This window comes from Pyrus communis, chromosome 15 (genome assembly GCF_041283825.1).
Source record: "Pyrus communis isolate YQ-2024b chromosome 15, ASM4128382v1, whole genome shotgun sequence".
Lineage (NCBI taxonomy): Eukaryota > Viridiplantae > Streptophyta > Magnoliopsida > Rosales > Rosaceae > Pyrus > Pyrus communis.
In genome coordinates, this window is record NC_142579.1 from 29,170,167 (window position 1) to 29,184,910 (window position 14,744).

The 14,744-nt window shown below is 37.3% G+C and overlaps 1 protein-coding gene and 1 long non-coding RNA gene across 3 annotated transcripts; both read right to left on the minus strand.

Moving 5' to 3' along the window:
* Positions 1–3,024: 3,024 nt before the first annotated feature.
* LOC137732855 (uncharacterized) lies at positions 3,025–4,821 on the minus strand. 2 transcript variants are annotated; one of them, XR_011068357.2, is made up of 5 exons: positions 4,707–4,821; positions 4,477–4,588; positions 4,178–4,253; positions 3,454–3,557; positions 3,025–3,264 (listed from the first exon to the last, which is right to left on the minus strand). It is a non-coding gene; the product is annotated as an uncharacterized LOC137732855 (long non-coding RNA). The 2 variants fall into 2 exon arrangements; XR_015956224.1 differs by having other exon boundaries at positions 4,681–4,814.
* Positions 4,822–5,980: 1,159 nt separating this feature from the next.
* LOC137707492 (F-box protein At5g49610-like) lies at positions 5,981–7,198 on the minus strand. Its single transcript, XM_068446397.2, has one exon. It carries the CDS (start codon positions 7,196–7,198, stop codon positions 5,981–5,983), a length of 1,218 nt encoding a protein of 405 aa, XP_068302498.1.
* Positions 7,199–14,744: the final 7,546 nt, after the last annotated feature.

The following is a 14,744-nucleotide window of genomic DNA, read 5'->3' on the forward strand; positions in this document are numbered from 1 at the left end:
ACTCTATCGCTTTGACAAAGAAACATGCATTTGGGACGAAGCTCGCCGATCCAGATGCAAGGACTTGAAAGAGAACCTGACATCACCTCCCTACTCCCCAAACCGAAAGCAGCGGATGACCTATTCGCATGTTTGATGGTATCTGAAGCAGCAATAAGCTCTACCATCATACAAGAATAACTGGGGGCCCGATTACCTATTTTCCACAGTTCAAAAGCTCTCATTAATGCTACCAGAAATTCAAAAGCTAACTTTGGCAATAGTTGTTGCAACTCGGAAGCTCAAGTTTTACCTTCAGACGCACGTAGTTATCCTCATGACGCACTATTCTGCTCAATCCAGACACGCGACGATAAAGGCGTACACACTAGCGGATGTAAAGTTTTCTGACAAATGCAACAACTTGACCCAAAAGGTGTGCCAAGGGCAAACAAACACTAGAAGGACACACTCGGTAGCAAGTTTTGTCTTCATCACCCCAAAAGATTCTACATAGAAGCAACATGTACCGACAGTTGAACACCACCTCCTGCTACGTGTCACACGGCCCCAGCTGACCCTTAATATATAATTCAACTTTAAAGTGGCCCAATACCGGCGGTTGAGCATATCCTACTACGAGTAATATGGCCCCAACTCCACATCTCCCTACTATACATTCACAACGCAACAAGGTGACCCAACGACGAGTCCACGGCTCCTTACTGTGCCTTTACGCCTAGCCTAGGCGACGCAATAGAGCAACCCAACGACGCCCCAGAGGTAGCCGAGCACGATCTAGCGGTGCCTGCTCCACCTGATGGAGATTTCTGGATTTGCATGTTGACGGCGCATCCAACTATAAAGGTTCAGGAACATGCATGGTCCTTGTCACCCCATATGGTTCGATGCCTGAACAGACGATCATTCTAGGCTTCAAAACATCCAATAACGAAACAGAGTACGAGGCCTACTAGCAGGTCTCTGAATGGCAAAAGACTTGGCAGTGAAAAAGGTCGCAATTCATTCTGATTCCTAGCTAATCACTAGCCAAACTACTTGAGGCAATTCAGACTTACACCCTCACTCAAGTTCTGTGGGCAAACAACTCTCACGTGGACGCACTAGCCAGCCAAGGCTCCGCCCTCGACCACCAACTCAAATGCTCTATCCCGGTATAGTATCTAGACAAACCAAGCATAAAAGCGGAGCCAGCAGCCAATGTGTCACAGGTTAGAACAACTCCAAACTGGCAAGATTCTATTATAAGTCATCTGGTTAATAACACACTCCCTATGGAAAGATTTGAATCTAGAAAGCTCCAAATAAAGGCAGCACGCTACTACATGTGGAATGACATTCTCGTCCGAAAATCCTACACTAGACTACTTCTCCGCTGCTTAACGCTTCTTGACGACCAAAAGGTTCTAAGCTCAATCCACGAAGATGGTTGTGGAAATCACTTCGAAGGCCGATCCTTAGCCTAAAAGGCTCTAAACATAGGCTATTACTGGCCTACCATGCACCAAGACGCTAATGGGTTAGTACAAAAGTGTGACCGATACCAACGCTACAAGCTGGTACCAGCACTGCCTACTAGCAAATTACACTCGCAGACGAGTTTTTTGCCGTTCATGCAATTTGCAATCGACCTGATAGGGCCAATGCCGCCTGCTACTGAGGGCAAAGGCATAACGATTGTGACAACCGATTACTTCACCAAATGGGTAGAAGCAGAGCACATGACTACACAAACGGACATAGAGCGCTTCATACGAAGGAACATCATTTGCCAATTTGGCATCCCTTAATCCATCGTCACAGACAACGCCCCAGAATTCGTAGGCAAAAATTTGGCGAAGTTCTTTCAAAAGTATGGCATCTAGCAGCACATTTCCATGCTGAAATATCCTCAAGGCAATGGGCAGGCCAAAGCATCCCATAAGACGATCCTCGACTGCCTCAAGAAACCCCTCTTCGATAAGAAGGGAAAATAGCCAGATGAACTTCCCAGATGTCTATGGGCGTATCACACCACTAAACGACGTGGTGTGCATTATTTTTTGTTCAAATCCAGAATTAGTGTGAGTTATTTTATTTTAGTTCCATAAATAGTGTTTATTTTGTTACATTTCATAAATAATGTGGGTTATTATACTGTTGTTCTAGAAATAGTGTGGTTTAGTTTGGTTCATGCTCAGAAATAATGTGGGTATAATGATGTAGTTCTAGAAATAGTGTGGGTTATTTTGGTTCACCTTCAGAAATAATGTGGGTTATTATGCTGTAGTTTCAAAAATAGTGTGGGTTATTTTTGTTCACTTTTAGAAATAGCGTGAGTTACTATGCTGTAGATCTAGAAATAGTGTGGATTATTCTGTTGTAGTTCTAGAAATAATCTAGGTTATTTTTGTTCACTTTCAGAAATAATGTGGGTGATTATACTGTAATTCCAGAAATAATGTAGGTTATTTTGGTTCACTTTTAGAAATAATATAGGTTAGTTTATTGTAATTTAAGAAATATTGGTTTTGTTATAGTTCAAGAAATAGTGTTTATTTTGCTCTCTTTCATAAACAGTATGAGTTATTTGAGTTCGGTTTCATAAATAGTGTGACTTTTTTGTTGTAGCTCCAAAAATAGTATGAGTTATTTTGGTTCACTTTTAGAAATAGTGCTGGTTATTTTGCTGTAGTTTTAGAAATAATATGAGTTATTTTGGTTTACTTTCAAAAATAGTGCTGGTTATTTTGCTGCAGTTCTAGAAATAGTATGAATTAATTTGGTTCACTTTCAGAAATAGTGTTGGTTATTTTGTTGTAGTTCTAGAAATAGTATGAGTTATTTTGGTTCACTTCCAGAAATAATGTTGGTTATTTTGCTATAGTTTCATAAGTAGTGTTTATTTTGTTACCTTCTAGACACATTGTGGTTTTTTTTTTGTTCATTTCATAAATAGTATAAGTTTATTAGAAATAGTGTGCATTATTTTGTTGTAGTTCAAAAAATAGTGTCTTAACTATTTTCATTGTTGCAGATGGAACATCAAAAAAAGTTTGGGTGATGAGTTTCGCTAATTTATGTTGTTGCAAAATATCACTGAGAGTTAATGAAAATCTTGATGTCCTCTACCATTACATGAATCTATGCGAGTAATCTAGAGAACAAATGATGCCTCAAGATAAATGAGGACATAGAAATAGAATGGTAATAAACACAAACATCTCTGGTGCTTTGAACGGATTGTGAAGACCATGGGCACTTGGACAAGCTCTCTACAAATAACTGCAATAGCAATCCAGCAACCAAAAACATTCGTTACGGTACACATACACTGACATAGAACAAGATACTTGTATTAACCAAGATGGGTGCTCAGTTGCTTAATATATATGCACTCTACAAAGGAAATGATAGATTTGTCAATAAAAAAAAACGAAAAGGATACTTGTATTATACAAGCTGCAAGCATACCTGAATTCTTGTTTCATCAACTTGGGAAACTCTAAGGAATGGCTCCCCATTTAAAGGATCCAAAATAGTGTTCCATCTATTAGTGTTCTTCCATTTACCCTGCACTGGAAAAATACAACATTTGTTTTTCAATAGATTTCAATACTTGATTTTGTTGCCCCAGTCAGTTTTACGAAATGTCCATACGCCATTGTATAAAAAGGTACACATAAAAATTACTATAGAAAAAAAGTTGATGTAAGGAGATACAGTTAACAAATCAGGTTATAATCGTTCAAGTTTTTAGTCTCCAGTTACACCTCCAAAACCAATTACTGTTCTGAGTGCAGAGCACTTTTCATGGGAACCAATTTCAATTGGCAAATGACCCTTCAAAATTTTAATGGTTTACCAGCAGACTATTTTGCTTGCTACTAATTAAATGAAGTATATATCAAATAAGGTAAAAAAAAAAAAAAAGGCACGAAAAAGTTTAGTTCAATTGCTTTCAAACCTTGAGTCATTTAATTACGAAAATTAAAGAAAGCACTGTACTAGTCCATAGAAGAAGAAAAAGAAGAAGATTTTAAAAGTAAAGGGTGCGGATGTGAAAGCAGCTTTCAATTCTTGAAGGGTTGAAGAATCAAACATGCAAAAAAGATCACACAACCAAAATATTTTCTCATAAACTAAACAGTAACCAGTAACCAGCCTCAAAAATAAACACAAACACAAAGAAACAGACCATGAGCCTTAGATTCTTCATGAGGGCATCCGCCGAAGCTTTCTGCCATGGAAAAACTCCCACTTGGGCTCTTTCTCTGCAAAATTTCAAACAAGAAAATAATCATAACATAAATTACAGTCACGCACACGCACATATTGGTAATTCAAGAATTGATTGGTTGAGATCAATCAATCAGGGGAGGGGAGGATCAAAATTAATCAAAAGGGTAGGGGAGCACAATTATCTTGGGGATACGAGAGTAAGATGGAAGGAGATGACGGATTTGAGGTTATGGAGGCTATGGCTTGGTTTTGTACCATTGTTTTTGGATCTGATTATCTCGAGATTTCAGCCATGTTTTCCCTTCGGGTTTGTGATAGGTGGTTGCATCTCTCTCTCTTTTTCGTCATCATCGTCTCCTATTGGAACCTGATCCACAAGCATAAGGAATTCCAGGTCTTTCTCGTTTAGTCCTAATATTGAACAAGAAAAACAAAGGAAGCAGATGGACAAAATCATACAGTTTTGCATGTCGGAGATCGCTTACGATTTTGACGGAAATGTAGACGGCTCAAAATCAAGTTGGGGAGTCGGGTATGTGGTTTTTGCATTAGTGACAGAGCTGCATTGCGAAATTGGAAAGAAAAAATGGAAGGTTTCTAATGTCAGGAAGAAATGGGGGAGACCGAGGATAGCACGGAGATATTAAACAGACAAAGGCTTGCAGTCAGGGGCAAAATTGGAAATTCATTATTTGGGCCATTTTAATTGGACTAGTTTAGTGTTGGACTTTGTCCTAACCATTAAACAAATGGAGGTTTAACGAAAATATTTCGGTACTGTTCACTTTAACAAAAAAAAAAATCATATTTTTACATTAAAAAGTCAATCCTAATACTATTCACTTTACTCTTTATTTTATCCTTATCATTAAAACTCAAAGTTTTCAAGTCATTTTCATTAGTTTTCTTTTAAATGGGTTAAATAAACTTATTACTTGATTTTTGGTTAAAATTCAAAATTTTTAAGCCCTTATCATTAGTTTTTCTTAAAAAGAATTCATTAAATTGAGGTCATGTATAACTAATCAAGAGATTAGTCTGGTGTCGTTTTGTGTTAGAATATGATCAAACCATAATTCTCAAGGAAGAAATGGTGGTGATAACATTATTTGGGGGTGTTGAATTTATTAAACGTGATGTGGTTTTGATTAACACAATTTATCAATTAGCTATATATTATAGTTTAGTTGTATTTCTTTAAAAAAAAAAAATTTGACATTTGAATCGCCCCTTTACGGCACAACAATAGGATTTCTTGTAATCTAAGCTTCCGATTTCACTTTTTATTTCTCATTGCACTCTAGGAATAACATGGCCAAATTTTTTTTTGGTTTTTGCGTTTGACTTGATGTTGGAAGCTTGGGGCCAAAGAAACAAGTCCTACGTAGAAATGGAAATTAATAACAATGATAATCTTGTAGGACGAGGATCCTCTCCGGATTCTCTTTGTGGGGATTCTAGGGATCCTCACATCTTTATCATTCATCATACATCGTACATCGTACGGCCAATTTTCGTCAGGTACTATTTGTGTTTAATTTTAAATTAAAAAAAATCAAATGATTTCTGATCGCACGATATACGATGAATGACTAAGATGTGAGGATCCTCACAATATAGATCCGGATGGGATACCTTTTTACAGATGACATTGTCTTTGTGTACAACAACAACAAAAAATAAAAAATAAATAAATCAAAAGAGATCAAAGGTAAATCCAATGAGAAGAAATTAATTAACTAAAGTACAAGGGCAATACTTATAAACCTAACACAAAACATAAACCATAACTAAACAGAGCAAACGCAAACAAGAAGAAGATGAAACTGAAGTCTTGCCATCTCCACGGACCCCTCAAATTAACTTTCTCAAAATCCGACTGCAGCTTGAAAATCTCATAAGGTTGATCCCGTAGCCAAGCCACCTTACAGCTAGAATCCTGAAATTTGTAAAAGATAACTTTGTAGAACCCTTTCATCAATGCAATATCACTGTTGTAAAGTGCTGCAGGAAAAGGAGGAGCACAATAGCCCTCCAAATCTTCAAGAACTTCAAGATCAATGTTCAATGCTTGTCTCTTGCTCCATACTTTTTTATCATGATCTTCCATTACCCATAACTTCATGAACGTCTCTCTTCTATCAAAATAAATCAAACCAAGATGACCTTGGTACTCCACGAGTTGGTTGCAATTGAAACAGTCACTATCACGTACCGGCTGCGGTAAATCAAATATTTCCCATCTATCTTCGTTATCTCCGTAATAAAAAGCGAATACTTGGTTGTTTGTTAGAAGCCAGTAGCATGCGCCGCATGCTGTTACACAAGGCCGGTGAAAACCGAAGAAAACACAATAGGGTAAACTAGTAACATCCTTCAGTTTCTTCCATGCCCAAGTGTTTGAATCAAACACCTCGCACATTAGGTTGTTGTAGCTTTTTAGTTTATGATGAGGCTTGTAGACGGAGATTGGAGTTTTGGGATCTGAGAACCGAATAATCTTGTACCTTAAGGGTTTCGAGCTCAACACAACCATGGCAGTTATTCTGTTGAAGTACCTAGTTTTTGGATTGGGTAATGTCTCATATTGTAGAGTAGTCGGCTTGCACACAAAATAATCAGGTGCCACGGAGGAGCTTCTAGGGTTTTGGCTCACGCAAAACACTAGGCCATGAGTACTACTAACAGCTTTGATCTTGACAGGAACAGGCAAGAAGTTTAGTAGCGATGAAAGTATCAAAGTCTTGTTGGACGTACTATCAATAGACGCCAAGGTTGATGAATATTTGTTCGGAATTAAAAGCCCAGAAACTGTGCCACTCCTCTTACAAAACAAATGCCAGAACCATGAGTCATATGTGATGTGATTCCAGTCCTTCGAAACCAGCCTACAACGGCCTAGACTATAGAGTGATTTGATTCGCGTTAAAATCTGATCAAACAATATTTCAGAAGGAAGAGATGGTGGTGAGGCCATTAGAGCTCGTTAAAGAAAGACGATACCAAATACAATGGGATACTCTTCGGAGATATGAACTCAGGATCACCTTCGAGGTTTTTTTTTCTCTTCACATTATGAGGTCAAGAGGTTTAAATAGCACGATGCACTAGAGGAATCTTGGAGGCCAATTAATCTTAATTATCATATCCCATCCGTATTAGGTTTCTTGTAATTCAAGCTTCCCATGGCTTGTAATAATTAACGTTGGACTAATAATTGCTTCATCGAGTCCCTATGCAGATGGGAAATCAATAACAGCAAGAATTGGTTTCCAGTTCGGTTTTGAACTAGAATCTCCAGTGGTGCTATGACTTATTTGACTATATACCATAATGTAGAAATTTCAAGTAAATTTCAATTCAAATTGATTTACTCACCCCGCTCTTTATCACTACAAATCGGCGGAAGCCGTCGTTCATAGTTGAAATTGAAAACTTGAAAGGAGTACCTCTTTTTTTTTTTTTTTTTTTTTTTTTTTTTTTTTTTTTTTTTTGAACGCCGAAAGGAGTACTTTTTGTACATAGATTTGGGAATAAAAGAAGAGTGCTGATATGCCCACTATATAGTTTTATTTCCTCACCCCGTTTTTAACGAAAATTTTAATACTAAATTTACCTTATGTAAAAAGACTTCAAAAGTCTATAGTTAAAAATTAATCCTCTTATATATTCTTGGATTAAATACCTAAAATCCCTCAACCCCTTAGTGTTATTCCAAATTGGTCTCAACCTTTTTAAACATTCCAAACAAGTATCTAACCTAATGAAAATGTCACATTTGTTAAGCCCCAATTAAATTTCATTTAAATTAACTAAGGCTTACTTTGTGTTCAAAATCATTAGAAGGTCATGGAAGCATGATCTCTACCAACTAATGTTCACCACCACCCCATCAAGCCATCACCTCCAAACTCAATGCACAATACCAACTCCACCCTACAACTAAAGCCGCCAACATCGAGGAAAAGGTCACGAAGGTTGCTAACGTGGTATGGACTGCTAGGATGCAACCACCACCATTTTCACCACCTACAAAGAAGAACTGGAAACTTTACGAGCCGATAATCGACAAATGAGGAGATCACATGAGCAGAAACAAGCTCTCCTTGAAACTCTATTTGAATTCTTAACCCTCTTCTTTAGAAAATTGCCCACCTGATGTAATTTAAATTTGGGTCCATTTTCAATTATTGAATTCCCGTTTGATCATTAGGTTCCATATTATATAATCTATGTTTGAAGTTAAGATTTTAAGGCAACTAATATTAATGTTGAACGTGATATACCAGTTGGTGAATTTTATTTTTTTTGAACAAACGAAATTATCTACACTGATAGGGAGGGGTGGGCTTTGCCTCACAATGAGCTAGAAATCATGTGGTTCAAATTCACCTTTGGCGAGAGTTGAACCTAAAACCTCTCACCTACAAGTGAAGAATAATATCACTGAACCATAGTACTAAGTGGCCCTAGTTGGTGGGTTTTGAATATAAAGGTTGCGATGGGGTTTTGGTGGTCATAGGTTGAGTTTGGAGGTGGCGGGGGCTTGATATTTTCCGATCTTCATATTTGTTTTCCATTTTATTTGTGAATTTGTTTATTTATTTTTCAATCTTCATGTCTTTTTAGAAGTTATTTTTATTATTATTTTAGTGTTCATATAAACTAAAAAGTGGGACCTATTGTTGTCACATGTACATTTAACAGAAAAATTAATTGGAGTTTAACGGATGTGACATTTTTAATAGGTTAGGCACTTGTTTTGAATGTTTAAAAAGATTGAGATCAATTTGAAATGACACTAAAAGTTGGGAGGTTTAAGTGACTTAATCCTTTATATTTATAAGGAGATTCAATACAATGAAATCTTTGAAAAAATTAGCCTTCTTCCTCCTCTGATTTTATTCTCTTATATAGATAAGTCCTCGAGTGGAGAGGAATTAATCCTTTCCTTATTAGGTTTCTTTTACTTCAAACTTTTGGTTTTGCCCTAGCCAGATAGGAAAACTTAGCTTTTGGCTTTTGGTTTTACTTCAAGCTTTTGGTTTAATTTCCGGTTGGGGTTTGGACTACAATTCCCATCGGTGAAATAATTATTTGACCAGGGAATAGGAGAAGTCCGACTACTACTGGCAAGCCAGTCGGTCTGTGAGCACCGTGAGAACTGGATTCAATTGTTAGAAGGTTAATTTGTTGAGCTTTTTAAAAAATTTCTACTAAATAATGATATCATAAGCTTGTGGTAATTATGTAATTAGTTGTAAAAGTTAAGGGTCCTAGTGTAATAAGCTTGTGGCTATATATATGTGTGTCTTCTTGTATTGTCATAATTATTCAATCAATGAAAATCAATCTTTACATAGAGAATCTCAGTTTCTATATGGTATCACGCCATCTGCCTCAAGGCGTTGATCCTCTTCCGCTTACCGCCTCGAGTTCTTGATCGATTTCTTCATTTCTTGATCGAATTTTGTCTCTGATTCGTGATTCTTCTTCTTCTTCTCTTATCTCGAATCTTGCCTCTGTATGTCATGGCCTCCCCATCTGAATCATCATCTTCGATGAACTCACCGCCATTACCAAACCCTAATTCCTTTGGAAATTCTCAACCTCAGAATTCGTATGTCTCTTACGATCCAGAACATTGGCCAGATGGTGCCAATCAAACTCAAGCACACCAATTATCTACCATGGCGTGCATTGTTTGCTCCAATCTTACGCAAATACAAGCTTCTTGGCCTTGTTGATGGCACCGAGCCATGTCCGGCTCCACTTCTCCCTGATCGATCTCCGAATCCAGCTTTTGAGCAGTGGTTTGAAAAAGATCAAAATCTTTTAACTGGCAGAATTTGACGCTCTCTGAAGACCTAATTCCATTCACAGTTGCTATATCCCATCTCGAGAACTATGGTAGAAACTTGAACAACGTTTTGGTGGAGTCTCTAATACTTATATTCATCAACTTCGTTCTCATGTTCAGTTAATTCAGAAAGGCTCTTAATCAATCTCGGAATATTTTCAACACATTAAGGAAATTTCAGATTCTGTCACCGTTGCTGGTGCAGCCATTTTAGATCGTGACCTAATTGCAACAACACTTCATGGTTTACCTGATGAATTCGAGTCGTTTATTGACTTAATTATGCTTCGATTATCTTCTACTTCTTTTGAGGAATTGCATGGTCTGCTGCTCACCAAAGAAATTTCCATGGCTCGTTGTATGCACACAACTTCTTCCTTTGCCACTGAGCCATTTCAAGCCTGTTCTGTTCAGTTTCAGGCATCGTTATCGCCAACGCCTCCTCCACAGGACTTTGCTGCGTACAATCAGCCATTTCAATCTTCCTTTAGTTATAATTCTAATAGAGGGAGACATAATCGCAATTTTAACAGAAGGAATCGCAATTACAGCTGTACCAATCGTGGCAATTTCAATGGACAATATCGTGGAAGTCAGAATCGTTCTACTTATCAAGGCTCCAGGTATAACTATCAAGGTTCTTCATCTTCATCTGATAACAAGAATACATGTCAAATTTGTGGTTCTACTAGCCACGAAGCCATTGACTGCTTTGACAGGATGAATCCTGAGATATCTGGAATTGTACCACCAGCCAAACTTGCTGCTTTGTGTGCTAATTACTCATCTAAACCCTCTCTATCTTGGCTATTGGACTTTAGAGCTACCTCACATATCACAAATGACATTGCAAATCTTTCAATCTCATCTCTCTATACTGGTGAAGACAAAGTCTACATAGGAGATGGTAAAGGTATGTCTATCCATAATATTGGTTCCTCTTCTACATCTCATACTCCCTTTAAGTTAAGCAATGTATTGCATGTCCCTCATATGAAACACAAGTTATTGTCTGCTTATCAATTTTTCAAAGACAATAATTGTTCCTTGACACTTGACCCTAATGGATCCACTGTAAATGATCATGTTTTGGGGAAGACGTTTTTGCGAGCACGAGTTAAAGATGGATTTTATCCACTTCAAGGATCCAATCACTATACTACTTCATCATCATCAGCTCTAATAAGTGTCAAAGCTCATGTGAAGGTTTGGCATCGAAGATTGGGTCATCCATCTTCTTCTCTCTTTCGAAAGGCTATTTCCAACAATAAACTTGCAGTGCAAGGCAAGGTTACTGTTGAATTTTTTTTTGTCCAAATTGTGCTCCAGCTAAAAACCATAAGCTTCCATTTGGATTTGCTAGCTCTACAACTACTCACAGCTTACAATTGCTTCACTGTGATCTTTGAGGTCTTGCCTCCATTACTTCACCTAGTGGTTTCAAATACTACTTGTTGTTAGTTGATGATTACAGTAGATATAGTTGGCAATTTCCATTAAAGGCAAAGTTTGATGCCTATTCTACTTTTGTTGTATTCAAACATTATGTAGAAAATTTACTTGGCAATAAAATCAAGATTGTGCGTTCAGATTCAGAGGGTGAATTCATTGGTACTATGTTCAAGTCTTTGCTTCATAATCATAGTATTCCCATGACTCAAGCCCTATGTTCATTCAAAGTTGGATGCAAAAAGCAAAAGTTGTGTCTTTTTGGGATATAGTTTACAACACAAGGGTTATAGATGTCTTAACCCAATAACTAACATAATCTATATTTCAAGCCATGTGCAGTTTGATGAAACTACATATCCTTTTCAATCATTTACTAAAGGCACTGTTTCACATCCATAATCAACTTCATCTGCCATCGAACTTCAATTCTCTGTTCCCATTTTAAGATCAAATTCTGGGTCTACCTCTTCAAGTTCTCTTATTGAGAATAGTCAAAGTTCTGATTCTACAAGTTCTGTACCACATTCAGGTTCTATGACCATCATAACACCACTATTCTCAAGTGACAACATCTATAACAATGCCTCATGGTAATACACATTGCATGATCACTCGTTCCAAAGCTGGAATACATAAGCCCAAAGTGTATGTATCTACCAAGCATCCCCATTAGACATTGATTTTGTACCAACCACATACTTGCAAGCATCTAAACATGCTCACTGGAGATCTGCCATGCAAGATGAATTTAATGCCTTGCAATCAACAGGTACTTGGACCTTAGTTCCTCTATCTTCTTCCTAAAATGTTATTGGTTGCAAGTGGGTCTTCAGAATAAAGAAAAGGTCAGATGGTACTGTTGAGAGATTTAAAGCTCGTTTGGTAGCAAAGGGTTATCACCAGCAAGAAGGCATTGATTGTCAAGGGACTTTCAGTCCTGTTTCTAAACCAGTCACCATTAGAGTACTTTAATCACTTACAATGTAGTTTAATTGGTTTTTAAACCAATTAGACATAAGTAATGCTTTTCTTCATGGGGATTTAAAAGAAGATGTGTATATGCAGTAACCCCTAGGTTTCACTGATCCCAGTATGCCAAATTATGTCTGCAAATTAAGGAAATCTCTATATGGTCTTAAACAAGCACCACGACCTTGGTTTGACAAACTCTTTCAAGCTTTTCTTCAATTTGGATTTGTGTAGTCTTCCTCAGATGCCCCATTGTTTGTTTTCAAAGGTCCATCTCCAATCATGGTACTAGTCTATTGTGGATGCAAATTTCTTCCTCCTTGATCTTGGACAAAATTGCACCTACAAAACAAATAACACATTTGGTCAAGGCCAAGAGCCTCACGCACCCACGATGAATGGGGGCTTTGGCAGAAGAACCTCCGATGCCAAAGTTAGAATTTTAAGAGAAAAGTGTTTAGGGAATTTTTGATTGTTTAGCAAGAGTCAAGACCTAGGTTTTTAGAAGAAATAAGGTTGAATATATAGTGCATGGCCGGTCCCTTTGGGAGAGAAGGTGATTGGCCTTTTGTGTATTTTTTGGGTGTAATTGGTGGTTTAATCGGCCATTATTAGATTAATTAGGTAATAAATCCATTAATTAGCCAATTAACATAATTTAAAAGAAATGTTTTGGGGGTTACCTTGTGGAGAGGATTTGATGAGGATGGATGAAATAGGTTTAAAAATAAATACCTATTTGGGAACTTTTGACCTGATTGTGAAATGTTTGTCCACTGCTCGCGAGTAGGAATTCTGATGCTCCTCAAGGGTAATTTTATCCTTTTTGCCTAAAAATCCACGTGTTGCCTCTTGATTATTTTTGGCTCCATATCTATGTTGATGACATATTGGTCACTGGCCCTAATCCTTCTTTATGCACTATGTTCATCCAAAAGCTTAGTGTTATTTTTCCAGTCAAAGATTTGGGTCCATTGCACTACTTGTTGGGATTAGAAGTTCAACAGTCTTCTGCAGGCATCTTCCTTCATTAAACTAAGTACTTACTAGATCTTCTTAGGAAAACCAATATGGATGGTGCCAAGCCTTGTTGTACTCCATTTGGCTCTCAGAAACTTGATCACACAGGCCCTCTTTTGTCCAATCCAACCGAGTACAGGTCCATTGTTGATGGTTTACAATATTTAACATGGACACGCCCAAATCTTTCCTTTGTAGTTATTCAAATCTGCTAGTTCATGCATGCTCCTCGAGAACAACATATGCATGCTGCAAAAAAGGTTATTCGATATCTCAAAAGCGATGTTTTTGAAGGACTTTGGTTTAAAAATGGCGCTACCAAGCTCACTACCTTTTTTTATGCTGACTGGGTCAGATGTACCTTTGATCGACGTTCCACCAGTGGTTATTGTGTCTTTTTGGGATCTAATCTTATCAGTTGGAGTGCCAAGAAACAATCCACTGTTGCACGATCATCCACTGAACCTTAATATCATTCTTTAGCACACACAACTGCTGAACTTACTTGGATTTGTAGAAAAATTCGTGACATTGGTTTCCCACTCTCTCAGGTTCCTACCCTATGGTGTGACAACATTTCAGCCATCTTTGTTGCTTCCAATCCGGTGTTTCATGTCAAAACCAAACACATTGAAATCGACTACCATTATATCAGGGAGTTGATATTGGCTTATCTCATCAATGTTCAATTTGTTTGTAGTCAAGATCAATTGGCTGACATTCATATTAAATCTCTATCTAAAAGTCGATTTAGCTATCTCAAGTCCAAGCTTCCTCTTGGTTCAACAGTTGATCCCAAGCTCTGCTTGAGGGGGTGTATTAAGATAGATGCTAAATCATCGAAACTAGCCACTAGTTTGTTATAATATTAAACAGTTAGTTGTGGTAATTGTGTAATTAGTTGTAGAAGTTAAAGGTACTAGTGTAATAAGCTTGTGGCTATATATATCTTCTTGTACTGTCATAATTATTCAATCAATGAAAATCAATCTTTACAGAGAGAATCTCAGTTTCTATATAATTTCTCTTTGAGATTAGGCTTTCAGGGGCTTAGTGTGTAAGTAAAAAATATGAACAAAATTAACATTGACAACAAAGTTCTATTGATAAAGCATTCAACAAGAAGTTTATAAACCTATGAAATAACGACACAAATAACAAAACAAACTAAATGTAAATATAAACTTATAGAGAAGTGAAACTAAAATCTTGCCAGCTCCAT